At 54.1% G+C, this 25,107-nt stretch overlaps 1 protein-coding gene across 1 annotated transcript in view; it reads left to right on the top strand.

Moving 5' to 3' along the window:
• Nucleotides 1-25,107, top strand: part of NYAP1 (neuronal tyrosine phosphorylated phosphoinositide-3-kinase adaptor 1) — a 52,753-nt gene that overhangs the window by 23,014 nt on the left and 4,632 nt on the right. The window contains exons 2-7 of the mRNA XM_083706678.1: nucleotides 5,673-5,853; nucleotides 6,518-6,759; nucleotides 19,481-19,773; nucleotides 21,244-22,548; nucleotides 23,093-23,305; nucleotides 24,053-24,162. Coding sequence (XP_083562804.1) covers nucleotides 6,569-6,759; nucleotides 19,481-19,773; nucleotides 21,244-22,548; nucleotides 23,093-23,305; nucleotides 24,053-24,162 — 2,112 coding nt within the window. The 5' untranslated portion in view covers nucleotides 5,673-5,853; nucleotides 6,518-6,568. The remainder of the gene's footprint in view (nucleotides 1-5,672; nucleotides 5,854-6,517; nucleotides 6,760-19,480; nucleotides 19,774-21,243; nucleotides 22,549-23,092; nucleotides 23,306-24,052; nucleotides 24,163-25,107) is intronic.

Raw genomic sequence — 25,107 nt, 5'->3', positions numbered from 1 at the left:
CAGGGCTGTTGTGGGATGAGGAAAAGGGGAAGACCTTTGGGGGGGGGGACGGACGGACGAGATAGAAATGCAATAAATAAATGATAAAGCGTCAGGAAAGGCTCCAGGCAAGGCAGAGCCGTCCTCACAGCTGGAGCCAGTAAGAGCACAGATTTCCCAGTAAATTAAAGTTTATCTTCAAAAATATTGTAAAATTAAGGATTGCTAGAAAGATGTTGGGAAAAGAAAATTATGTGGTTTTAGTAGAAATGACATAAAGGATTAAGTAAAAATGAGTTGGTGAAAGAGAGAATGTAAAATTATAGTATATTAAGACAAATTATTAAGCTAAAAATAAGGTTGGAAGGATTTGCTGAAATAACAAATTGAATTAGAATACAAAAATGGGAGGTGTGAGGAGGTCAAGGAAATAAGTGAATGTAAGCAAGTGATGTATAGGTTTGACTTGTTTTTTATCTTTTTTCTTCTGTTTTCTGGTTTTCGATGATGCTTTTTTTTATATGTATTGTTTTTTCTTTTCTTTTTCTTTGATTGTTATTATTTTTTCTATTTTTTCTGTAATCTCTAAAATCTTAATAAAAATTTATTTTAAAAAACAACAACAGATTTCCCAGTAAGTGCCTCATTTCTAAAATGCTGGGGTGGGGGCTCAACCTGGAAGCGTCCTACTGATTCCCAGAAGCGTGTTGTCTCATCAGTGATGGAAAGGCACTTTGCACATGCTCCAGGACAGTCTCTTCTTTGTTATTCCTGCATTGCAAGGGGTTGGGCTAGATGGCCTTAGGGCCCCTTCCTGCCCTACAGTTCTGTGATTCTACATGTTCCAGTGCTGAGCCTTCCCTGCACTTGCCTAAGGGCTGTGCTTGACCCCAGCACCCTCTTCCTCCTCCTTCAGCGCAACCTACATTGCCAGGAAGAGGAGTGGTGTGTTATGGAGAGACTGGCTCAGGGAAAGGCATAGAGAAACCACCCTGGATGATGATGATGATGGTTATTATTATTTTTATTTTTAAAAAAGATCTCTGGCTCAAGGGAACACGTGAATAAAGCAAAAGAGTCTTCTTTTTTTTAAAAAAATAAATTTTTATTAAGATTTTAAAGATTACAGAAAAAACAAGAAAAATAATAACAATCAAAGAAAAAGAAAAGAAAAAACAATACATATAAAAAAGCAAAGAACATCATCTAAAAACAGAAAACAGAAAAACAAAAACAAAGAAAAACCAATCCAACATCACTTGCTTATATTCACTTATTTCCTTGACCTCCTCACGCCTCCCATTTTTGTATTCTAATTCAATTTGTTATTTCAGCAAATCCTTCCAACCCTATTTTTATCTTAATAATTTATCTTAATATACTTTAATTTAACATTCTCTCTTTCACCAACTCATTTTTACTTAATCCTTTATATCATTTCCACTAAAACCACATAATTTTCTTTTCCCAACATCTTTCTAACAATCCTTAATTTTACAATATTTTTGAAGATAAACTTTACATTTTTTCCAATCTTTTTCCACCGACTCTTCTCCTTGGTCCCGGATTCTACCACTCATCTCAGCCAGTTCCATGTACTCCATCACCTTCATAAAGCAAAAGAGTCTTCACTGTGCCTCTGGGCATACATGGAGTGCCTCTTCCTCCATTCCGAATAACCAGGTCCTGTGGAGAGGCAGGACAAACCGCCAGGGCATCCATCGTGTCCCCAAGACTAGGAGATGAAGCAAATGCCCTAAGCTTTTGAACCTCCAACGGACCAGCAAGTCTGCAAAGTGCAAGGCTGGCAGTGGGGCACGTCCAGAGACCCTCCCCAAAGTTTGTGGGTGAGAGGGGAGCACTGCACATTGAAGGAGCCTGCCTTTGTCTCCTTCCCTTGTAGGCTTGGGGGGACAGACACATTTGCATTGCCTCTGCGAGAAAGAAAATGCTGGTTTCAGACTGGCCCTGACCTCAGGTGCCCCCACCAGGACTGGGCTCTGGGGAGTTTTAGACTGCGTCAAACAGCCCTGCTGCATCTGGAGGGCGCCAGCTTCATAGAATTGGGGCTCCCTGTTTGGGGCTCTGCAAAATCCCCCCTTTCCCTGATCCCTTTCTAGGCCACCTGGCAGTGGAGGAAGTAGCAGGGACTGATTCTTTCCTCGGTTCCACTGCCAGCCCTGCAAGGTAGCCTTCAGCCTGGACTTGGGAGGCCTTAGGCTTGATGATGGTGTCACGAAATTAAAAGACGCCTGCTCCTTGGGGGAAAGGCGATGGCAAACCTAGACAGCTTCTTAAAAAGCAGAGATATCACCTTGCCAACAAAGGTCTGTATAGGTAAAGCCATAGTTTACCCAGTAGTGATGTATGGAAGTGAGAGCTGGACCATCAAGAAGGCTGATCGCTGAAGAATGGATGCTTTTGAATTATGGTGCTGGAGGAGACTCTTGAGAGTCCCATGGACTGCAAGAAGATCCAACCTCTCCATTCTGAAGGAAATCAGCCCTGAGTGCTCACTGGAAGGACAGATCCTGAAGCTGAGGCTCCAAGACTTTGGCCACCTCAGGAGAAGAGAAGACTCCCTGGAAAAGACCCTGATGTTGGGAAAGATGGAGGGCGCAAGGAGAAGGGGACGACAGAGGACGAGATGGTGGGACAGTCTTCTCGAAGCTACCAGCATGAGTTTGACCAAACTGCGGGAGGCAGTGGAAGACAGGAGGGCCTGGAGTGCTCTGGTCCAGGGGGTCACAAAGAGGCGGACACAACTAAACGACTAAACAACAACAACACGGCTTGATGAGGGACCAGCTCAGCTCTGCAAGACCTGAATGGACCCTCGACCTCGGGGGACCCCCTAGCTCAGGGATGGAGTGGGGCTGGGGAGTCTGCCAGGGCCGCAGCCCCCCAGCCTGCAAAACTCCTGGCAAAGGAAACTGAGCTTGGGAGGTGCCGGGAGGCTAATCCGCAACAACCCGGAGAAAGTAACGCGATTAAAGGCTCAGGGGGGATCGGAAACGGGGGATTATCTCCCTGGGAACAGGACCTGCCACCTGATAGGGGGTAGGGGGGGGCAAGCGCCATTCTGCGGGGGACGGGGAGGAGATGAGAGGTTCCCACGTAGAGAGACTGGAGCGAGCAGGAGAAAAGTCGTCGTCCCCCACCCAAGACACACCCTAGATCTTGGAATTGAGGCTACGAAGGGCACCGTGGGGTGTAGGGTAAGAAGGAGCGTACCCCCTTGGAGAAACTTGCTCCCCCCAGGAAGGGCTCCTGAGCAATCAAGCAGCTTCTGAAAGGCAGCCTTCTCCATCCAGATGTTTTGGACTACAACTCCCATCAGCCCCCCAGCATCAGCACCTGAGACACGATGCTCGACGGCGCCTGGGAGATAGGGCGCTGCTGCCACCTGGCGGAAGAGCGCTGCTAGTGCCGGGCGGCCGGGCCGGACGTGGTTGCGGTTGCTCGAGCGGCCAGCAGGTGGCAGCAGCGCCGCTTTGCGAAGGGACGGGGCGCTCTCCCCTCGGCCAGTGCTGATTGCTGCGGAGTGGACCTGGGTGCAGGATCAGGCAAGGAACAAGCCGTCTAGGGGGGCCTTGCTTCGCTTTCTGGAAAGGGAGGCGCATGGGCGAGTCTTAGCTGCAGCCCTACGCACGAAGAGGGAGAGGCACTCTGTACATGCTTAGAGGAATCGTTTAGCAAGGTGCTCAGAAACAGGTTCTGGGGTAAGAATTTCTGGGTCTGCAAGGCAGTCGTCCCCTTCACCTATTCAGTTATTTGCGCCCTCCTTTTTCAGACACTTTGCCTGTCCCTGTTAAATCCGCAGACACCCAACTATAAATCCAGGTCAGACTCGGCTTTCCGCCCCCCCCCCTTTTTTTTGCAAAGACTTTCCAGGTCAGACATATCAGCGCGTTCACAAGACCAGAGTGGCACGTACAGATTTCTGGGGGGAGGCCGAACCTTCTTCAAAGAAATCCTCGTCCCAGGCTAAGAGCCTCAGCAGAATAGACGGACAGCCCCGCTCCGGGATAATGGCCTCTAGAAAGCCCCATTTCGACCGGGCAGAGTCTGAATGGTGGTGGGAAGCGTAGGGTGCCTGCTTGGCATGCAGAAAGTTCGGCCCCTAAAGGTTCAGTCTCCACGATGGGTTGCGAGAGGCTTTTCCTGCCTGAAACCCGAAGAGAGCTGCCGCTGCCGCTCAGTGTAGACAATACCAAACTAGATGGGCCAGGGATCTCAACTGGGGAAGGGCCATAGCTCAGCGGTAGAGTACCTGCTTGGCACGCAGGTTCAGTCCTGGATGGCCATCTCCACGGAGGGTTGGGAGAGGCTTCCCTGCCTGAAACTCCGGGGAGCCGCTGCTGCCAGTCAGTGTAGGCAATACTAAAGTAGATGGACCCCTGCTTTGACTCAGTTTAACAAAGCAGCTTCCCGGGATCCTAGATCACAAGCTACGCGCTTCTGGAGGAGAGGCGCCCATGCCCAGTCTCCGAAGGCGTCTCTGGGTATAGCTGGGAACGCCCTCCTCAAACCCTGGAGAGCTGCTGCTGCCAGTCCGTGCAGGCGCTGATAAGGCTGAGCAGGCTGGAGTCAGTCTAAAGCTGCTCCCGACGTCCCTCAGGCACAGGATGGATGCGGGCGCTGGCTTCGATTCGCGGCGCAAAGAGAAGCCGGTACCCTTTCTCCCATCCTCCTTGCCCTCAAGGTACCCCCACCCCGGCGCCCGGTCCGGCCTGATCCATCAGCCTGAGTTGGATACGGGCTGCAGCCTCCCCTCGTCCCGGCCTTCCTCGATGAGGGCTGGCGCCTTGATCTTGCCCTTCGCTTGGAAGGCGCGCACGCTGGGCGAGGAAGGCAGCGGCTGTCCCTGGCGCCGGATCCAGCTCGGGCGTGGCAGGCGCTGGAGGTGGGGGGGGGGGGCTCGTTTGGAGGCTGCAAAAAGGGCGCGCCCCGTTTCCCTTCCCAAGCTGCCAGGGCCGAGAGGGGCGCCCAGGCCGCCTGTGCCCGACCCCCTGCGCGCCCAACCTCTCTCTGCCCGCCTTTGGCATCTCTCTCTCTCTCTCTCTCTCTCTCTCCGAGGGGTGGGGGTCCCGCCATCTCCCTCCCTCTTCCCCCCTCCCACCCCGCGCGCCGGGCGCGCTCCCCGGCTGGCTGGCTGGCTGGCTGGCTGGCTGGCTCGCTCTCGGGCTGCTGCTGCTGCTGCTGCTGCTGCTGGGCGGAGGGATCCGCCGCCGCCGCCGCCGCGACGCTGCGTCAGCCGGAGCCGCGATGGGGAGGACGGAGCAGCCCTGAGGCCAGGTGAGCGGCGGCGAGGAGAGGGAGAGCCCCCCACCCCAGCCAGCCAGCCCGCCCGCCTGCCTGCGCCCCCCTCCCCGCCCGCGATCCCGGCGTGGTCCTCCCCATCTCCCTCCCTCCGGCAGCGTCGCCGCGGCAACGGGATGAGGCTGGGCTGGGCCAAGCGCGCAGGGATGCGGCGGGCGCAGGTGCCCTCCTAGCCCAGGCAGGTCGGCCCCGGGAGGCGAGGGGCCTGCGGAGGATTGGGGCGGCGGGAGGGAATGGGCGAGCTCTGGCTTGGAGGGGGGGGGAGCTGGGAAGCAGAGAGACCCCCCCCCTCCGCCGCCGCGTCGCCTCCTCTAAGGCCTGCCTCTCTCTCTCTCTCTCTCTCTCTCTCTCTCTCTCTCTTTGGGCCCCAGCAGCTGCCACCAGCATCCCGCCTTCCCTCCCTCCCGAGGCCGCATGGAGGGGCGCCCCCCCGGCGCCGAAGCAGGGGCCTGATCCATGCCGCGGGCGGAGGACATGCCCCAGCGAGCCTGCCCTGGCTGCCCTCCCAGATAGCCCCCTCCGCAAGGGGCGCCAGCGGCTCCAGCCCAGCAGGTACTTAGCCATCGCCTTGTGGGGGGGTGGGCGGATAGTCGTGGGGTGTGACACATACCCCGCCCGATAGGGGTCTCCCTTGCTTGCCTGCTCTGGCTGAGCCCCTAACTGATCTCTCTTTGGCACCCCACCGCAGGCAGAAGTGTCTCATCAGCAAAATCTGGGGCCTGAGAGGGGACCCAGGAGTCCGAGCTCTGGGCCGCCTCTAGGGGGGCTGAGACTCTCTGGGTCTGGCCCTTCTCAGAGCCGCCCCCCCCACTTGCGTTGGGCTGCTGAAGCCCACAGGCATTCCCCAGGAGAGTCTGGGGTACATCTGGACTGTGCCATCCCCTACAGCCAAGCCCAGATCTCCATAAGGACTGGGCCACAAATGGAGACGGTTGCCCCCCAGCAAAAAAAGAGATGTTTGTCGGCTAGTGGTCAGCAAGGCGCTCTCTAGCATTACTGAACGGTAAGACTCCCTGCGTCTGAAACACCGGAGACCCGCTGCTGCCAGCCAGTGCAGACACACTCAGCTCGCAGCTTCCAACATTCCTTTGCTCATGAATGCATTCTGGGCCTGAGCCCTGAGACGGGTGGAGCCACACACACACACACACACACACATGCAGGAACACCTTTCTACCTGTCCCCTCCCCCTAATATAGTCTCTCTCCCTCAGCAGAGCCCCCCCTTTCTGGGCACCCCCTCCCCACCGCCTGCCAGCCACCAGAAGATGAATGCAGGCCCCCAGGAAGCTCTGATCTCCGTGTTTCTGCAGTTCATTGAGGATCGTGGCCGCTGGGCCTACGGGGCCCTGAGCCAGACGTGCCACCCCCGGGAGCAGCTGCGCAACGAAATGAACCTTCTGTACCGCAAGAGCAAGGTGGAGTGGAAACAGAGCAAGGACGACGAGCCCAAGAAGAGGTAGGCGAGGGGTGGAGGCGTTGGGCCCTGACGTGCTCCGCAGGCGCCGAAAAGGCGAGGGGGGGGTATAGCCTTAGGCAGGGGTCCATACAAAGGTTGTCCATGGAGCTCACCCACTCGGAGGGACCTGGGTAGCCGCCCGGCACCACTGGAACTCCCTTCAGCTGGAGGCCTGGCAGGGCCCAGTCCCTGAGAATCTTCCACAACAGCTGGGAGATCATTTCAGGCAAGCAGGATTCTGTCTTGGAACTAGCTTGGATTTCAAGTGGGTCTCTAAAGGATGTTGTGGACAGCCAGGGCTGCAGGCCAAGCAGAATTCAAAACAAAAAGCCCAAAGCCCAGAATGACTTGCTCTGAGCCAGGCCCAGAATAAACCCAAGAAAAACTTGGTGTGCTTTTAAATGTCTCAAGTCACCTGCGAGTTTGAGGCTGCTATTTTTGTGGAGTGGTGCTGCGACGATGGCTTTTATTTCCGTTTTACTCAGATGACTCGCGAGGCCTGTTTGGATACTGTTGTCACCGCTTAATGTTGTGCTTTTTCCTTTGGTTCTCTTTTCCAAGTCTGGTTTGAAAATAACGGCAGCTGGCCTCTTGATATGCCGGTTCCGATCTTGTAATGGTCTTGCATTTGACCTCATGCAAAGCTTACTTGTCCGTTGGCTGTTTCTCTTGCGGTGTCTTTGATCTAGCCACCCAGGTCCTGAGACCACACCTTGCTTATCACCAACGCTGTTATGGTGATGTATAGCAGAACAGTGAGGGGAGAGATAACTTGTCTGCTTTTCCTTGATTGCTGCAGAACCTTGAATAGAGAGAAGGGCCTTCGCTTAGGCAGAGAGCACCTGCTTGGCATGCAGAAGGTTTGATCCCTGATGACATCTTCAGGTTAGGCTGGGAATGGCCCTTGTCTCGAACCCTGGAGAGAGGCTGCCAGCCAGTGTAGGCAATACTGAACTAAACGGATGAGGGGACGGGTAAGGCAGCACCGTATATTCATTAGAAATCAAAGTGAGAATATCTTCCCAATTCCAAATCCTTCTTTTTCCTTCAGTGCTCCCAGGCGCTTCTCTTCGCTCACTGAAACAGGCTAGCCTGGTCTTCCCCAACCTGGTGCCCTCCAGACATTTTTGGATTACAACATCTATCAGCCTCAACATCACACAGCTATGCTGGCTGGGGCTGATGGGAGTTGTAGGCCAAAATACCTGGAGGGACCAAGTTGAGGAAAGCTGATGCAAAGAGAGAGGTACCATGTGGGATGTGAAACACAAGAGCAGTCAAGTACAACATTCCTAGAGTGAATTACATGGGGAGGAATGCTTGTCCAGCCAGCAGGTAAACTTCCTGTTTCCTTCTGGGCTGGGACAGACTTCCCCTGCATGCCCTGAACATTCCCACATAGCAGAGGTGTGAGATCGTCAAGAGGCAGGGGCCTTGTGGGTTAAACTGTGGAGGAGGACCATCAAGATGATGAACTTGAGGGAGTTGGGGATGTTAAGCCTGGAGAAGAGGAGACTTAAGAGATGACAGGATGGCCATCTTCAAATATCTAAAGGCCTGTCCACTGGAAGAAGGAGCAATTTTGTTTCCTGCTGCTCTGCGGGGCAGGACCCAAATGGATTCAAACTGCAAGGAGATTCCGACCAAATGTTAGGAAGAACTTTCTGGTAGTAAGAGCCGTTCAACAGTGGAACGGGCTCCCATCGGAGGTGGTGGACTCTCCTTCAATGGAGGCTTTTAATAAGAGATGCACAATAATAAGCTGCTCATCGTGCGTCGTGGGGGGGGGGGGTTGGACTAGATGACCCTTGGTACCCCTTCCAACTCTACAATTCTATGATTCTATGGAGAGGAAGAGCTTAGAGCAGGGGTCGGCAAGGTTTAACTGCCATGGCTGGATCACTCCCACAGAGATTGTCTGTGGGCCGGACTGGTGCAGCGCGATGCCAGAAATCGCGTCTATGCATGTCTGCGGCGCCGAAAATCACTTTTGCGCATGCCCAGATGCCGAAAATCACTCCTGCGCAGAAGCGATTATTGGCGTCTGGACATGCGCAGATGCGATTTCCAGTATCTGCACATGCGCAGACGCGATTTCCGGCGCTGCTCAGCGGGTCCCCACACCACACTGTGCTGATTTAGTGCAGCGCGTAGGGGACTCGCTGAGCGGGCGGCTTGGTTCAGGGGTGGCTTGTGGGCTGGTAAAATGGCCTTTGTGGGCTGCATCTGGCCCATGGGCCGCACGTTGCTGACCCCTGGCTTAGAGAGTGATTCCCTGCAACGACTTCACTGTTCCTGGAACCCACCAGCGCCTGGTGACGTCTCGCTGCCCTTGACCGGTTTTCTCGAGTGCCAGCCACCTGGCCTTAAAGCCTCTTGGTTTGTCTCCCCTACACATTATTTTTGAGACGCCCTGCTCTCTCTTGGCAGATGTTCTCCCCTCTGGCCCTAATCCGCCTGCCCTGGTGGAAGTTTCCCTGCTTGGACTAAGTGCTCTATATATAGCCCCTGGTGTTTTTCACAGGCGTTTAAAAAGCCCAGGTTATCCTCAGATAATCTGGGGTGGAGGGGGGGGGGAAGGCTGCATTTGCTGAATGGTGGGATGGTGAATGAGAGCCTGCCTTCCCCATCTGATGCAGAAAAGCTGCTCTGATGATTGGCTATTATTTGGAGGGGCAGATTGTCTGTGAGATCTCAGGCTCAGAGGCTCAGTCAGGACCCAGCAAGTGCCGGCGGGGGGGGCTGTCCACGCCGTATAAGAAGAGCCTGTTGGATCAGGCCCACAGCCCCTCTAGCCCAGCATCCTGTTCTCACAGTGGCCAGGCAGGTGCCCATTACGGGAAACCCAGAAGCAGGATTCGAACACAAGAGCAACGCTCCTCTCCTGCAGTTCCCAGCAACTTATATTCAGGAGTATCGCTGCCTCCAGCTAGTAGCCATAAATGGTCCTCTCCACCTCCGTGAATTTGTCTAATCCTCTCCTATTTATTTGTTAAATCTGTATACCGCCCTTCATCCATAGGTCTCAGGGTGGTTCACACAACATAAAAATACAGTATGAAAACACAGAGGACAGTGGTGCCTCTGGTTAAGTACTTAATTCGTTCCAGAGGTCTGTTCTTAACCTCAAACTGTTCTTAACCTGAGGTAATAATAATAATAATAATAATAATAATAATAATAATAATAATAAATTTTATTTATACCCCATCCTCCCTGGCTAGAGCCGGGCTCAGGGCAGCTAACAACAGTAAAATTACAGTAAAAACATAATAGGAAAAAAACCAATTTAAAATACAGGTTAAATTGCAATTTAAAATGCAGCCTCATCAAAACCATAAGGGAAGGGAAATATAAGGGTCAGACTGAGTCCAAACCAAAGGCCAGGCGGAACAGCTCTGTCAAGCCCCGCAGGGCCCTAGTCTCTTGTGACAGAGCGTTCCACCAAGTCAGGGCCAGTACTGAAAAGGCCCTGGACCTAGTTGAGACCAATCTAACCTCATTGCAACTTGGGACCTCCAAAATGTTGTCATTTGTGGACCTTAAGGTCCTCCACGGGGCGTACCAGGAGAGGCAGTCCTGTAGGTACGTGGGTCCTAGGCCGCATAGGGCTTTAAAGGTCAAAACCAGCACCTTAAACCTGATCCTGTACTCCACCGGGAGCCAGTGCAGTTGGTAAAGTATGTACCACTTTAGCTAATGGGGCCTCCCGCAGCCGCCATGCAATTTCTGTTCTCATCCTGAAGCAAAGTTCTTAACCTGAGGTACTATTTCTGGGTTAGCGGAGTCTATAACCTGAAGCATCTGTAACCTGAAGCGTCTGTAACCCGAGGTACCACTGTACATGATAAGGCATCCAAGTCGGTAGCTGTCCCTGTCTCCTGTGGCAGTGAGTTCCATAGTTTAAATATGTGTTGCATGAAGAAGGGGTTTCTCTGTCCTGGGACTCTATCCCCCTTGTGTGTTGGTGGGTAAGATGGGTGGCTTCCATGAGAGGAGCTGCCTCGCCTGGAATTCCTTGTGCATACAGTGAGAGGAGGAAGCTGGTTGAGGGAAGAGCGCTCTGCATATGTACAACGGAATTTTAATTCTCACTTGTTAGACACTGGAAAACAGGCCCTGGGGCGAAAGCTCTCTGAGTTCCGGGTCAAATCAAGCCTTTGCTGGCTTCAGCCTGCGACTGCGTGACTCCGGGGAGCATCAGCAAAAACAGTTCCTTGGAGGGGCTTTGATTTCTGCTCCAGAAGGATGATTCACAAGAACAGTTTTGACATGGCAGCTGGCTTTTACGGACAGGCAACCTTTCTGCCGTTTTAAAGAGAAAACATTTATGCAGTCCTTCCAGTTGCAAAGCATTGCGCAGTCCTGAACGTGTTTGCTCCCACAGCAGCCCTGTGAGGTGGGCCGCTGCTGGTCCCATTTTACAGGCAAGGTGCTGAGGGGTTCGTCTTTTTGGGAGGGAGTGCGGTGGCAAATGACATGTTGGGCCCGTGTCCAAGGTGGGATCTGAACTCAGGTTGTATTCTACAGTACCTCTCAGCTTAAGGCCAGGCTAGTGCCTGCTTTTCTCAGTGGCTGTCACAAAATCATAGAATTTGCAGAGTTCCACCAAAGCTCATCTAGTCAGCAAAAGAATCCCTGATGTTCAAACTGTGTTTGACAACCTCCAGCGAAGGAGAGCCCTCCACTTTCCAAGGGAGTCCGTTCCATGGTCGAATGGCTCTTACCACCAGGAAGTTCTTCCTAACTTTCGGTTGGGATTTCCTTTCTTGCAACTTGAATCTGTGGGTTCAGACATCCACCAGTTACGAAACTCCCTTCCAAACCTGGACCCAAGTGGTGGGGCGTGACGTCAAGCAATTTCATCTCAGCCAGCTTTGGCTCTAACAGAAAACGGTGAATTTTGCCCACGTTTTGTTTCACCAAGGTCTTCGGTTCACCACTGTGTGTTTTCCAAAACTCAGCAACGCGCAGTGGTTCAGAGCAGAAGAATGTGTGTAGCCACTGGGGACTAATCTAGTCCAACCTCCCGTTTTCCACTGCAGTTTAACCAGCTGCCTCTTCTGGGAACCCCACAGGCAAGAGCAAAGGCCTGGTGTTACTCCCCAGCAATTTCACACCCAGAGGCATGCTAATTTTGATCACAGAGTCCATAGCTCAGAGGGGAGAGCAGCTGCTCTGCGTGTAGAAGGTCCCAGGTCCTGTTCCTAATGGCACCTCCAGGTAGGGCCGGAAGACACCCCATTCTGGAATCTGGAGAGCCTCCGTTAGTCAGCATGGACAATTTTTGAGCAAGATGCGCTCATGTTCTGACTCGGAATAAGGCAGCTCCCTATCATCCTAGATACGCATCATGGCAGCTAGTAGTGGCCAGTCACAGCCTCCCTTCAAAGTCTCACCCCTTCACAGTCCAAGGTTGGTGGCCATCTCTGCACCTTCTGGAAACAAATTCCATAGTTTGACTAAGTACTTCCTCCGCTTCTTCCTGTATCTATCAGTGTCGGGCTGGGTGTTGGGAGAAGGTCAGCAATAACTCCCAAGTTAACTCTTTCTTGAAAGAAACAAAACAGCTCAGGCCCAGTGAGCACAGAAACTCTTCCCAGTAGGTCTTACCCCCAAATGAGGCAGTTGTTGTTGTTGTTGTTGTTTAGTCGTTTAGTCGTGTCCGCCTCTTCGTGACCCCATGGACCAGAGCACGCCAGGCCCTCCTGTCTTCCACTGCCTCCCTCAGTTTGGTCAAATTCACGCTGGTAGCTTCGAGAACACTGTCCCACCATCTCGTCCTCTGTTGTCCCCTTCTCCTTGCGCCCTCCATCTTTCCCAACATCCGGGTCTTTTCCAGGGAGTCTCCTCTTCTCATGAGGTGGCCAAAGTACTGGAGCCTCAGCTTCAGGATCTGTCCTTCCAGTGAGCACTCAGGGCTGATTTCTTTCAGAATGGAGAGGTTGGATCTTCTTGCAGTCCAAGAGTCTCCTCCAGCACCAGAATTCAAAAGCATTTCTTCTTCAGCGATCAGCCTTCTTTATGGTCCATCTCTCACTTCCATACATCACTACTGGGAAAACCAGAGCTTTAACTATATGGACCTTTGTTGGCAAGGTGATGTCTCTGCTTTTTAAGATGCCGTCTATGAGGCCGTTGCCTTCCCGCAACTCTCTAAGTCCCCTTCTTCCCTTCTAAGCAATCTAAGGCTCCTTCATCTTGTCTCTCTTTGCTCCATCCTCTTCATACCTCTCCTGGTTCTGGGAGACCAGCGGGGAGGGAAGCTGGTCACAGCAGGAGGTGGAGACCCCCTGGCTTCTTCAGCAGCCTGCCTTACCTGTCTCCTGGCCCTGCTCCTCTCCTGCTTCAGCTTCTGCCACTGAGTCTGGACTTCTCTCTGCCACAGCCTCTTCCTGCTTTCTAACCTCTGTTGCCTCTTCAACTTCCAACATCTTCTCTTTCCGGTCTTCGCCATTCACCCACGCTAAGTTTTTGCCACCAGTGTGACAAGGAGGCTGCTGTTAGCAAAGGAAGCTGGCACAAAATCCCATGGCTGGAAGTTGCCCCAGTGAGGACATCCTTCCCACCCTTCTCTCGCAGGGCAGGCAATCCTGAAGGAAAAGCTCTCCACTGTCCTGGGTCTGTCTCCACAAAGAAGGTATCCCCACAGGCTCACTGAAGATCCTGCTCCCTTGCTTGCGTAATTCGGAGGTTCTGAGCATGGTCCATGGCGCAGTGCCTGATCTGTCTCCCTCCAGCAGGCTAACTCATTGATGCTGCCCTCCAGCTGCCGTATAGAATATCCCAGAATGCCTTGGAACGCCCAAGGAAGTGCTGCCCCAGTGCTTTGTGGGAAATGAGGTTAGCAGCTTGTAGCTTTCTGCCACCTGGTGGGGAGGGTTCGGAGCAGGTGTTGGCACCAGCAAGTCCTGCTGGAGCTCTGGCAGATGCCCAAAGATGCCAGCTGCTGAACACCTGGGTGAGGGGATAAGGCTGCCTCTGCCTAGGATTTGTGTCGTAACTTTTTCCAGAGGGTGAGCTCTTACTCATCTTCTTCTCTTGTCGTCTTGGATCAGGCTCAGCCTAACCCCGACCAAGTCCTGCCCTGTGTACCAGCCAAGCCAGCAAGCCCACTCCATTCTGCCCCTCCCCCCCAGCTTGTTTGACATTCCTGAATTCCCATTTTGATTTGCCCTCTTCTTCAGTGTGCTGAGGTGGCTCTGAGAGCTCAGCCAGGCCTCCAGATGCATTCTCCAAGAGGCCGGGAGGGAGACCCCCTCCACAGCTACCCTCGCAGCTGCCTCACTCCCACTTGTCCCAAACAGAGATAATGAAACCTGCTTGGGGTGGGGATTGTTTTCCCCCCTCCCCTGGTTCGCAGGAAGTGAAGGGTTAAAGGCACCGGCAGCTGATGTTGCCTGGCTCCTGCAGGTCACCCAGACGCAGTTTCCATGGAAACTGCTGGGCCATCCGCCAGCATCCTGCTGCATCCTCATACTTTTGGTACCCAGGACCCTTCACTCCAGCGAATAAAACCAGGGAAGGGAAAGAGAGGAGATGCTGAAGGTCTGCCAGCGGGAGGCTGGGAGAGGTGTGGCCAGAAGGAAGTCAGGAGGAGGGTGGCGCATCTGAGGAGCAAAGATGTCTGTGGTGGAATCGTGATGCGATGTCAATGGGCGGGTGGGTGTGGAATGGGGAAAGCTGGGAGGATGAATGGCGGTGAGCAGGGGGTGGGAGGGGGTGGGTTGCAGAGGGGAGGGAGGGGCCTTGCCCCAAGTGGTTTGGGGGCAATGGGAGCAGTGTGGAAAGGTGTGAACGGCACCTATTTGGCATGCAGACGGTACCCATCCCAATCCGAATCTCTGGAGTGCTGTTGCCAGTCAGCACAGAAGAGACTAAGCTTCCTGGAGCAATGGCTTAAGGCAGCAAGTTTTGCAGTTGCACAGAATTCTTAAGGGACCCTGCCCTGGAGACCAATTCCTCGCAGTTCAATGGCCTGCTAGCTTCCTTCCCAAAACAAAAATGGTCCCAACTGAAGGTACCCTGCAAATCATTCTCCGTCTGGCCTGTCTTCCTTTGGTACTGGTGCAGCCGCTGTAAAAACTGTGGACTAACAATGTAGGGAAAGGCCTGCATCTGGGCCAAATATTGCGGCTGACCTAGCTGTCTTAGGCTACGGGCTTAAGGCAGCTTTTGCCAACCGTGCCAGCTGTGGGCTGGTGGAAGTTGTAGTCCAAAGCATCTAGAGCACATCACGTTGGCGAAGAAAACTAACTTAAGAGATGGGCAGGAGGCAGGAAGGCAGTCTGTGGAGTGAGCAGATAAGGGGGGGACCATTCGGGAAGCAGGGTGGGGCAAAGGCAGATGGGCATGAAATACGCTCTTCCCTCTCTCTCTCCCCTCCTCTGGCCAGCTCCTTTCTCGCTTGGCTGTGGAGATTGCTGCAGGCAGGCAGGCAGGCACTCACTCCTTCCTCCGTCTCACCCAGATCTGGTGTGATGACTGGAGGGTGGGATCTGGCGATGCCAGACTGGCTGGGCCTCAGCCAACGTCTCTCCGTCTCCGAAAACCAGGGAGCAGCTGAGGGTTTGTTTACTCGCCCAGCATCTGCTGTTGGCACGTGCCCTGTCTTCTCTCCTGTCTTCTCTCTGCCACTGTGCCAAGACACAGAGAGACAGAGAGAGGGAGGGAAGGAGGAAGGGGCCTGCGGGAAGGGGCTGCTCATCGGGGACGAAGGGGCGTTTGGGAGAAGCCACTCCCAGCCCTTGGCTCTTTGCCAGCTGCAGCTGACACACTGCAGCACATTTCTCTGCTGCCGGCAAGTGTGATGTGTATGGTGCTGTGCAGGGGGGAGGGGAAGATAGGGGGAAATGCCTTTAAAAATAAAATAAAATGTGGTACATGGAGGCAGGGTTGGGAAGGGAATGATAGCCCTGATTGCTCTCCCTCCACTCTATGTTTCAGGGGTGGAGTTGTGCTCAGGTCCTCTCTAGAACATCCTTCACTTTGTGGAAAGGTTTCAGCATTTGGGGGTTTTATAATTGGGGGGGGGATAAGGGTGTATAAATGGCAAGAGGTGTGTATATATTAATGCATGGATACCGTGGATATAAAGCTCTCTTTTTTGCCTCTCACAAGTTGTAGTGATGGCCACCAGCTTTGGTGGCTCTACAAGAAGATCAGACAAATTCATGGAGGAAGGGGAGGCGGCCACTGCTTACTAGCCACAACAGCTATGTTCTCTCACCCACCCACCCAAAACTATCAGAGGCAGTTACGCTTTTGAATAGCACTTGCTGGGAATCACAAACGGGGAGAGTGTTGTTGCACCCAGGTCCTGTTTGCCGTGAGCTTCCCAGAAGAGGCACCTGGCTGTGAGAACTGGACTGGATGGGACCCCCTTTGGCCTGATCCGGCAAGCTCTTCTTACCCTCTGTCCCAGCCCTCATTCCAGAAACCAAGGGGCTCAACTCACCCCCTGGATGCCTCAGTTAACTGAGAGGCAGTCCTGATCACAGTGGGTGATCGGATTTCTTTTTAAAATGAAAAAGGGGTTGGGGTCGCAGGAGAGCGAAGAGGCTCTTTGTGCAAATGGGGACACCCTTTTGGAAGAATGCGGGGAGGGAATCATAGACTTTGGGGGCATTGTATTCGGTTCGGTTCTTAACACAGCTTTGCCCCACTTGAAGATCTCCAGGTGTTTTAAACTACAACTCCACCTAATATTCCACCTAAACATTAGGAAGAACTTCCTGACAGTAAAAGCTGTTTGACAGTGGAATTTGCTGCCAAGGAGTGTGGTGGAGTCTCCTTCTTTGGAGGTCTTTAAGCAGAGGCTTGACAACCATATGTCAGGAGTGCTTTGATGGTGTTTCCTGCTTGGCAGGGGGTTGGACTCGATGGCCCTGGTGGTCTCTTCCAACTCTAGGATTCTATGAACTCCTGTCAGCCCTTGGTAGCACAGCTGTCTGATGGGAACTGCAGCCCAAAACATCTGTGCTAGGTCACACACACACTGCCCCCGCGGGCTTCCCAGCAGTGAGAATATCAATGCACGGCACTTCCTAGGGTTCGGCTTCCTTTAGAGGAGCGAGCATGAGCCTCTTTTGGAGCCTGGCCTGTCAGAGAAGTGGAGAGCGTCAGTGGAGGCAAAGGGAGCAGCTGTTTCCGCAAGGCAAGGGGACAGAACAACCCCCCTGTGAGGAAACACCGCAGGCCCTTTTCGTTCGGAGAAAGAGTCAGGGGTGGCCACCCACCCAGATGGCTTTAAAAGAGGATTAGACAAATTCACGAAGGATACGGCTATCAATGGCTATTAGCCATGATGGCTGCGCTCTGCCTACAAAGTTGGAGCCAGCAATGCTGATGGATGCTAGTTGTTGGAAACGTCAGGGGGAGGTGACCGCCTCAGGCAGCAGGATCCACAGGGCAGCAGATCTGGTCTCCCAGGAAGACATTGCCTCTGTTGCTCCCGACTGCAGCACATTCCTTGGAGACCACGTCTGCCCCCTCCTTGGTGTTGTTGTTTAGTCGTTTAGTCGTGTCCGACTCTTCGTGACCCCCTGGACCAGAGCACACCAGGCCCTCCTGTCTTCCACTGCCTCCCGCAGTTTGGTCAAACTCATGCTGGTAGCTTCGACAACACTGTCCCACCATCTCGTCCTCCTTCGTCCCCTTCTCCTTGTGCCCTCCCATCTTTCCCAACATCAGGGTCTTTTCCAGGGAGTCTTCTCTTCTCATGAGGTGGCCATAGTATTTGAGCCTCAGCTTCAGGATCTGTCCTTCCAGTGAGCACTCAGGGCTGATTTCCTTCCGAATGGAGAGGTTGGATCTTCTTGCCGTCCATGGGACTCTCCAGAGTCTCCTCCAGCACCAGAATTCAAAAGCATCCATTCTTGGGCGATCAGCCTTCTTTATGGTCCAGCTCTCACTTCCATACATCACTACTACAGTGTCCTCTTGGCGAATAGGAGGTGCTGCTGGTCCCCTACCACCCCTGGGGAGGAAATGGCAGGGAGCAGGGGCCACGCTCTGGGGTCTCCTGGTGTAATCAAAGCAACGTTCCCCCTGCAATGGCCTTTTATTCCCACTTCAACTGCCAGGTGAGGTTGGTTGGATTCCCTCCTTGTTCCTGATGTAGATCTTCACTCACCCCGTCTTCCCTGGTGGGAGGCGGGCACCATTTTGTGCTGTGCCTCAGGTGTCAAAACATCTTGGGCCAGGCCGGACCTTTGGGGCACCTAGCCTGATCCAGCCGGCTCTCTGTGTGCTTCCACTTGCTCAGCTCTCCTGGTTTCAGACAAGGGACATTCCCAGCCCCACTGGGAGATTCTGGTGACCCAACCTAGACCTTCTGCGTGAGCTGCCTTCCTGCCTCTTCCAACTGCCAAAAGCTGTTTGTTTCTCTCTCCTACACAGAGATGTGCAAGTTTCTGCACACAGTTCTCCTCCCAATTAGCTCCCATTAAGGGCTATTATCTAGCAATCTCCTTCACAAAGATGCAGTCAGGTGGCTTCCCTTGCAGGTACCCTGAGGGGAGGAGTTCTTCTAAGGTCAGCCGGTGCCACAAGGTGTTGCTTAAGGCAAACCCCAGAAGAACAGAAGCTTATAGTGGGTGTGGGGCCAATTGAGGAGGGGGCAGCCTTGCAGCTTCAAGCCACACCTGTGACAATCTCCCTCCTCATTGCAAAACTACCACATGACACCAGCTCTGCCCTCCACCCTCACATCACTTTTATTGTGGATGTGTGATGGTTTGTCCTTGTGCTTGCATTATAAACAATTATCAGAAGTCCCACTTTGGGGGCATTTTTGTCCATAAAAATAAACTAGGAATAACAATATGGTTGGCGGCTGCAAAACTTTCAGGGCGGACATTCGGTTTCATTTCCAACCGATGCAATCTCCGTGAGTTCCTGTTGGAATCTTATTAACTATTTATGCTTAAAAAGTTCCGGTTTATCTCGTCCATATGGCAAAAACACAGTAACATAGGGATAAGCATCGCAGCTAATAAAGCAGAATGATATGTGGACACAGTCCAGGATAAATCCACCTCTAATGCGCCCTTGACTGGGACCCAGGTGGCACTGTGGGTTAAACCACAGAGCCTAGGACTTGCCGATCAGAAGGTCAGCGGTTCGAATCCCCGCGACGGGGTGAGCTCCCGTTGCTCAGTCCCTGCTCCTGCCAACCTAGCAGTTCGAAAGCACCTCAAAATGCAAGTAGATAAATAGGTACCACTCCAGCGGGAAGGTAAACGGCGTTTCCGTACGCTGCTCTGGTTCGCCAGAAGTGCCTGAGTCATGCTAGTCACATGACCCGGAAGCTGTACGCCGGCTCCCTCGGCCAATAAAGTGAGATAAGCGCCGCAACCCCAGAGTCGGTCACGACTGGACCTAATGTTCAGGGGTCCCTTTACCTTTAATGCGCCCTTATTGCATCAATAACATGGATTACTTCAATACTAGAATTGCTAGTCTACTGACATTTTAATTTTTTGAAAGCCTTACATTGCTATTGCCTATTTCTCTTACCGATAATATTGTTTTCTCTTTTTTCACAAACCTCTTTGAGGTGGTTAGTTCCCCCGGCCCAATCAAGTGGTGTATAAAATTTTGTGAAATAAATAAGCCCTGGTGCAGATGAAGTTGTGTGTGTTTCCTTCCCAACCACCCGTTCATGAACTTGAGGGCCCTGTGACTTTGTCCTTACCCCTCTCCGCTTCTCCCTCCACAGTTCGGCCAAGGAGCCCAGCGTGGGGAAGGTGAGGGACGTGGCCTCTTTCCGCCGCCACTTCAGAATGGGGTTCATGACCATGCCGGCCTCGCAGGAGCATGCCCCGCACCCCTGCGCCAGCAGCATGGCGCCCCGCTCCCTCTCCTGCCACTCGGTGGGCAGCGTGGACAACAGCTCAGGGGATGCAGCCGCGGGATCCCGGAAGCCGCCAGCCAAGCCCAAGCGCCACCCCAGCACCAAGCTCAGCGCCGAGGCCAAGTCCGCCCTGGAGCCGGCGGGGAGCAAGAGAGGAAGTAAGGAGCGGGACAGGGCTGCCCTAGGAAGCAGAGCCAGAATGTGCCGGGGGGCCCAGGGTGGCATTTGGGGTGGTGGGACCGTGTTGCTTGGAGAAGCAGGCCAGCCTGACTTGCCACCCCTGGGGCGCAAGCTGCCTGCTGGACTTAGAAAACCAGCCAGCAGTGGGGGGACGGGACATGGTGGGAAGAAAACATGGCAGCTGGGGTTACCCAAGCAGAAGAAAAAGCGAGGGACCCCATTGCCTCACCTCAATAGAATTGGAAAAGGTTCAGAAAAGGAACACGGAAAACAATAGAGGGGATGGAGGGACTTCCTTTGAGGCAAGGAAAAGGTGAGGAAGAGGGGACATGATTATAAAATGATGCCTAGCATGGAGAAAGCGGACAGAGAGGTTTTCCTCGCTCTCTCGTAACACCCAATGAAGATGCATGTTGGAAGGACAGATAAAAGAAAGTGTCCCGTCTCCCCGCCAAAGCCTGTAAACTTTGGAACTCCCTGCCAAAGGAGGAAGGGGTGGCCACCAACTGGGATGGCTTTAAAAGAGGACGGGACAAATCCATGGAAGAGGAGAGGGCTATCCTTGGCTTCTAGCCACAATGGCTCTGCTCTGTCCTCACAGCTGGAAGCAGCAATGCTCCTGATTGGCAGTTGCTCAAAACGCCAGGAGGGGAGAGTGTTGCTCTTGAGCTCAAATCCTGCCTGCTGGTTTTCCATTGAGGCTGCTGGACTAGATGGGCCGTTGGTGGGAATTGCAGGAAGGAAGAATCGCTGTCACACTCAGGTCCTGCTTCTGAGGACAGGATGCTGAACTAGCTGGGCCTTGGGCCTGGTCTTTTGTTGTGAGGTGTCTCAATTGGGGAGGGGGACCACAAACAAGCTGCGTTGTCCCAGCCCGTGAGTGCCTGGGTGAACCTGCCTCAGACCCCAAGGTGAGAGCTGGGGCAGTTTCACCAGGTACCTCGCGGGCAGAGGCCAAGGCAGCTTGTTTTTTCAACAGCGCAGGTTATCGCCTTCGCTGGTAATACACCGCGATGTTGAAAAGCTGATATCGTCCAGCGCTAGTGGACCCCTGGGAGAAGCATCAGGGGGACTGGGTGCCCCCCTGCATTTCTTAAGGCTGCCTGGGAAGCTGCCCATCATTCCCAGAGAAAGAATGACCTTGGAGATCCAGCAGCAGCTCAGTTTGCACCTGGACGCCACCTCTCTTCCTTTTGCAGCACATGGCACCCCCCAGAGAATCCTGGGAGCTGTAGCTTGTTAAGGGTGCTGGGGATTGTAGCTCCATGAGGAGTAAACTACCATTCCCTGGATTCTTTGGCAGACGTTTTCGATGCACGGTGTGTACGCAACTGGAGTATTGCACGTGGGTCCTGGAACTGAGCCCCCTGCCTCCTTATCCGGCCACCATTTGTCTTGCTTTTAACACATGCCCTTTTCCCTCCTTCGCTGTTCCTTTTCTCCACTAGCTTCCCATAAGTCAAGCGCAGAGAGCCGAGAATCAGGGCGCAAGGTTCCCCCGCAGAAGCCAAAACGCAGCCCCAACACCCACTTATCTGTCTCGTTCGACGAGACATATTCAGGTCGACTTCCAGGCCCCGCTGCGGCCGGGGCAATGCAGCGCTACAGCCGCGCCTTCTCCCACAGCCAGGCAAAGGGCTCCGACGCTGAGGAGGACGAGCCCGTGTACATCGAAATGGTCGGGGACATTTTCCGGGGGCCCGGCCTCCCATCCCAAGCGCCCCCCACAGCCGACGAGGACTCTGACGAGAGCGAAGCCATTTATGAGGAGATGAAATACCCGCTCCCTGAAGAAGGTGGGGGGGAGTCCCGCCCCAACGGGGCCCCAGCCTCCCCGCGCCACCGCCCTGTGAAGCGGGAGGCTGCCAAGGCGGCAGCGCCACCGCCAGGCGCCAAGACGTCCCCCTGCGAGATCCCTCCGCCCTTCCCCAATCTCCTGCAGCATCGCCCCCCACTGCTGGCATTCCCTCAGGGGAAGAAGGGGTACAAACCCACAGGTCAGGACGGCTCCAAGCTGCCCGTTCCCTGCCACAGCAAGGAGGCGCCCTCTGCCCCCATGACCCCACAGGTCCCCAGTCATCACCACCACCAACACCACCACCCACGGAGCGGTGAGAGCGCCGCCCTGGGGCCCTCTGGCCGTGCCCGCAGCCACTCCACGCCGCTCCCTCCACAGCCCGCAGGCCAGAGCAAAGCAGAGAAGGAGCTCCCCAACTCCCACAGCATGATCTGCCCGCCGGCCAAGCAGGCCCCGGCGCCAGTGCTGCCCGCGGCCTCCGTCCCCTCCATGCTGCCGGTGAAAGAGAAGCCGGCTGTTTCCTACACCATGGTGTACTCGGCGGTCAAGGTCACCACGCACTCCGCTCCGGCCGAGCAGAAGACGGAGAAGGAGATCTCGGTGCTGCACGGCCTGCTGTGCGCCCGCCCGTCCACCGTGCCGTCCTGCAAGCAGGTACAGCGGGCGTGCACGCTGCCCGACCCTCCACCCCTGGGGATGGTCTGGACTTACCCTGCGCCCTGCGTGGGCATGAAGCGCCCGCCGGCATACGAGAGCGTCAAGAACGTGGGCACCAAGGCTTCATCGGCGGTCAAGATCCAGCTGCAGGACCGGGCATTCACCAGCATCGCCTGCTCCCACGTCCTGCCCAGCGAGGAGTGCGGCCGGCCCCCGTTGGGAGAGGAGGAGCCCTTTGGATGGGTCCTGCAAAGGAGGGTGGGCTACGCCAGCCAGAAGGGGAAAGAGCCGCCGGAGAGTGAGTGTGGTCCAGAGGCACCAGCCCTTGGGCGGGGCAGGTGGGGGCAGGGAGACAATTCTGGCCGGTATTCTAGGGGTTGGGAGGATGGACGTTGATGAAGCTCCTGGGGGAAATGCTGCCTTTGGCCTGGGGTCACCCGCAGGCTGGCACTAAATCAGTGAGGAGGAGCATGCTGAGGAAGAGCAGCCAAAGTGCCCTTCTAGTGGGGAGTGTGGCTGAGTTTTTTCATCCCTTTTGGGCCCAGCTGCCAGCACTGGGAGAGGGCGGGTTTCCTCCCTAGGGGACCCTTTCTCCAACCACTTGCAGAACGAATGAGGCTTCCAGTCTAACAAGAAGTCGATCCAGAGAGTTTTGGGTTCTGGCGGCATGCCTCCCTGCCCAACCTTCCCAAGGCTCCAGTGGTCCCTGGGGATGCACATTATGCAGGCCTCCTGCGCTGGCTGACCCTGTCAGGCAGGTGTGAGCCTACGCGGGAGCTTCCCCACCTCCTTGTGCCCGTTCCTGCCTCCCTCCTTGAGCTCGTCTTCCCCCGACTTTTCAGAGGCTGCAGAAGGCCCCCAAGGATGGGACAGTGGGGATGGCGCTCCACCGAAAATGGAAAAGGAAGAGAAGGCCCACCAGCCGCCGGTGGTCCTGCAGTCGGGCATCCCTGTCCGCGCCCCGGGGCCAGAGGGCCTGGCTGCCAAGATGCCAGTGGGGAGGACAAATTTGCCCATTCCCTGCCAGACCTTCCCTGCCTGTCATCGTAATGGAGGTGAGGCTGCCTTTGGCGGGGGCGGGGGCGGGGGCGGGGGGCTTGCGGGGTTGTGAGGGATCCCTCTTTGTTCTCTGCCTCGTTTTGGCTGCAGAACTTGTATGCGATGCAGCTGCAAAAGAAAGGAGTAGGTGACCTTCAAATGAGGACGGACTGCAGCAAGCAAGTGCAGGATGCAGAGGAGAGAGAGAGAGAGAGAGAGAGAGAGGGAGGGAGAGGGAGGGAGGGAGGAAAACACACAGAGAGAGAGATGTTTGTTCACTTGTTCATCATGCCAGGCTCTTTTCTGCTGGGGGCTATTCCCGAGGGTCCCTCGTTTCCCCTGAAATCCTGCTTTGCTGTTGGGGTTGAGGGGGAACAGAGGATGCTACCTCATACTGTGTGACCATTGGTCCACCAACCCAGTACTGTCTACACTGACTGAGAGAGGCTTGTCCAGGTTTCTGCCAGCCCAACCTAGAGAGGTCATCGGCGCTTGAACTTGGGACCTTCTTGCATGCAAAGCAGGTGCTCTCTCGCTGAGCTATGGACATTCCCCAAGGAAGGAAGAGGGAGACTTCATTATTTCTGCTTTATTCAGTGTACAAGGCTGTTGCTCCCTTTCAGACACATTCCTGGCACGCCTCCTCTTAGAGAGAAAGGCAGGCAACATGGGGGGGGGGCAGCCATTATAGGGGGGAGGGAGTGCTTAGTAGGGGGTCCCATTGCTCAATAGTCTGTTTCCTGCTCTCCCCTCGCACACCCCAGATTTCACAGGGGGCTACCTTCTGGGCCGCTCGGCATCCACCTCTGGCGTCCGACATGCCGTGATTCACGCGCAGAGACCGTGCAGCCACGCTCGGGACCCAGCAAGCCTGGTATGTTGGAGGTGAAGGCCGGTGGGGTGGGAGTTGAGTGGTTGGAAAGGACTGGGGCCTAGTGGCTTAGACCGAGGGATTCTGTGTGTATGCGCACGCCTGCGTTTCTCTGAAAACAGAGAGGAAGCCTGTTGTATCAGGGCCACGGGGGACATGGCAGCAGGAGATCAGGTCCTGGGTGGCGCCATCTTCATTTTTTAGGGCTGGCCAAAACCTTTCCCTCTTATCTCAGATTTTTGGCCCTTAATTTGAAGGATTTAGTGAGTATCTGCAGCCTCTTTTAGAGGATCAGGATCGGTAAGATCTGCCCGTTATTCGTACAGTGACGGTTTATAAAGTTTTTATGGGTTGTGCTGATTTATTAGAGTTTCTCATTGTGCTTGTAATACACTTTGGGTCATTTTCTTGAGGAAAGCAACAAATGAATATTAACAAAGAGCAACGGCACTTAATTTTACAAATGCGTCTCCTTTCCCAGATTTTGTGGGGGAAACAAATAGCTGCAAAATTACTTGCACTGTTTTGGTGTGCGTAGGAGTAACATAAGACACAAACTGTTGCGACATGAACTGACCCAGACCCAGCCATTGTCACCTCAGGCCCTTCTCCATGAGCCATGCGGGGTCCAGAGGGTGGCGACAAGAGATCAGCTTGTGGAATGCTCTCCAAGGAGGCATGCGTAGCGCCATTTCTGTCTATGTTTAGGTGCCAAAAAACCTGTCCTTCCTACCTGGGCTTTTGGCACTTAATTGGAAGGGTTTGGGGTATTTGTCGCCTCTTCGTGGGGCAGGACCCACCTGTTATCTGTATCAGGGTGGGTTTTTTTTAGTTTTTTTCTTGGTTGTACTCATTGTAATTGGTCTGAGTGATTCTATTGTTTCTGTAAGTTGCTTTGAGTCGCTTTCACGAGGAACGCAACAAAATAATAATAATAATAATAATCCA

Source organism: Podarcis gaigeae (assembly GCF_964106915.1).
Source record: "Podarcis gaigeae genome assembly, chromosome: 13".
In the NCBI taxonomy this organism is placed as follows: domain Eukaryota; kingdom Metazoa; phylum Chordata; class Lepidosauria; order Squamata; family Lacertidae; genus Podarcis; species Podarcis gaigeae.
Note: the sequence above shows the minus strand (reverse complement) of the source record. Positions and strands in the feature narration are given on the sequence as shown.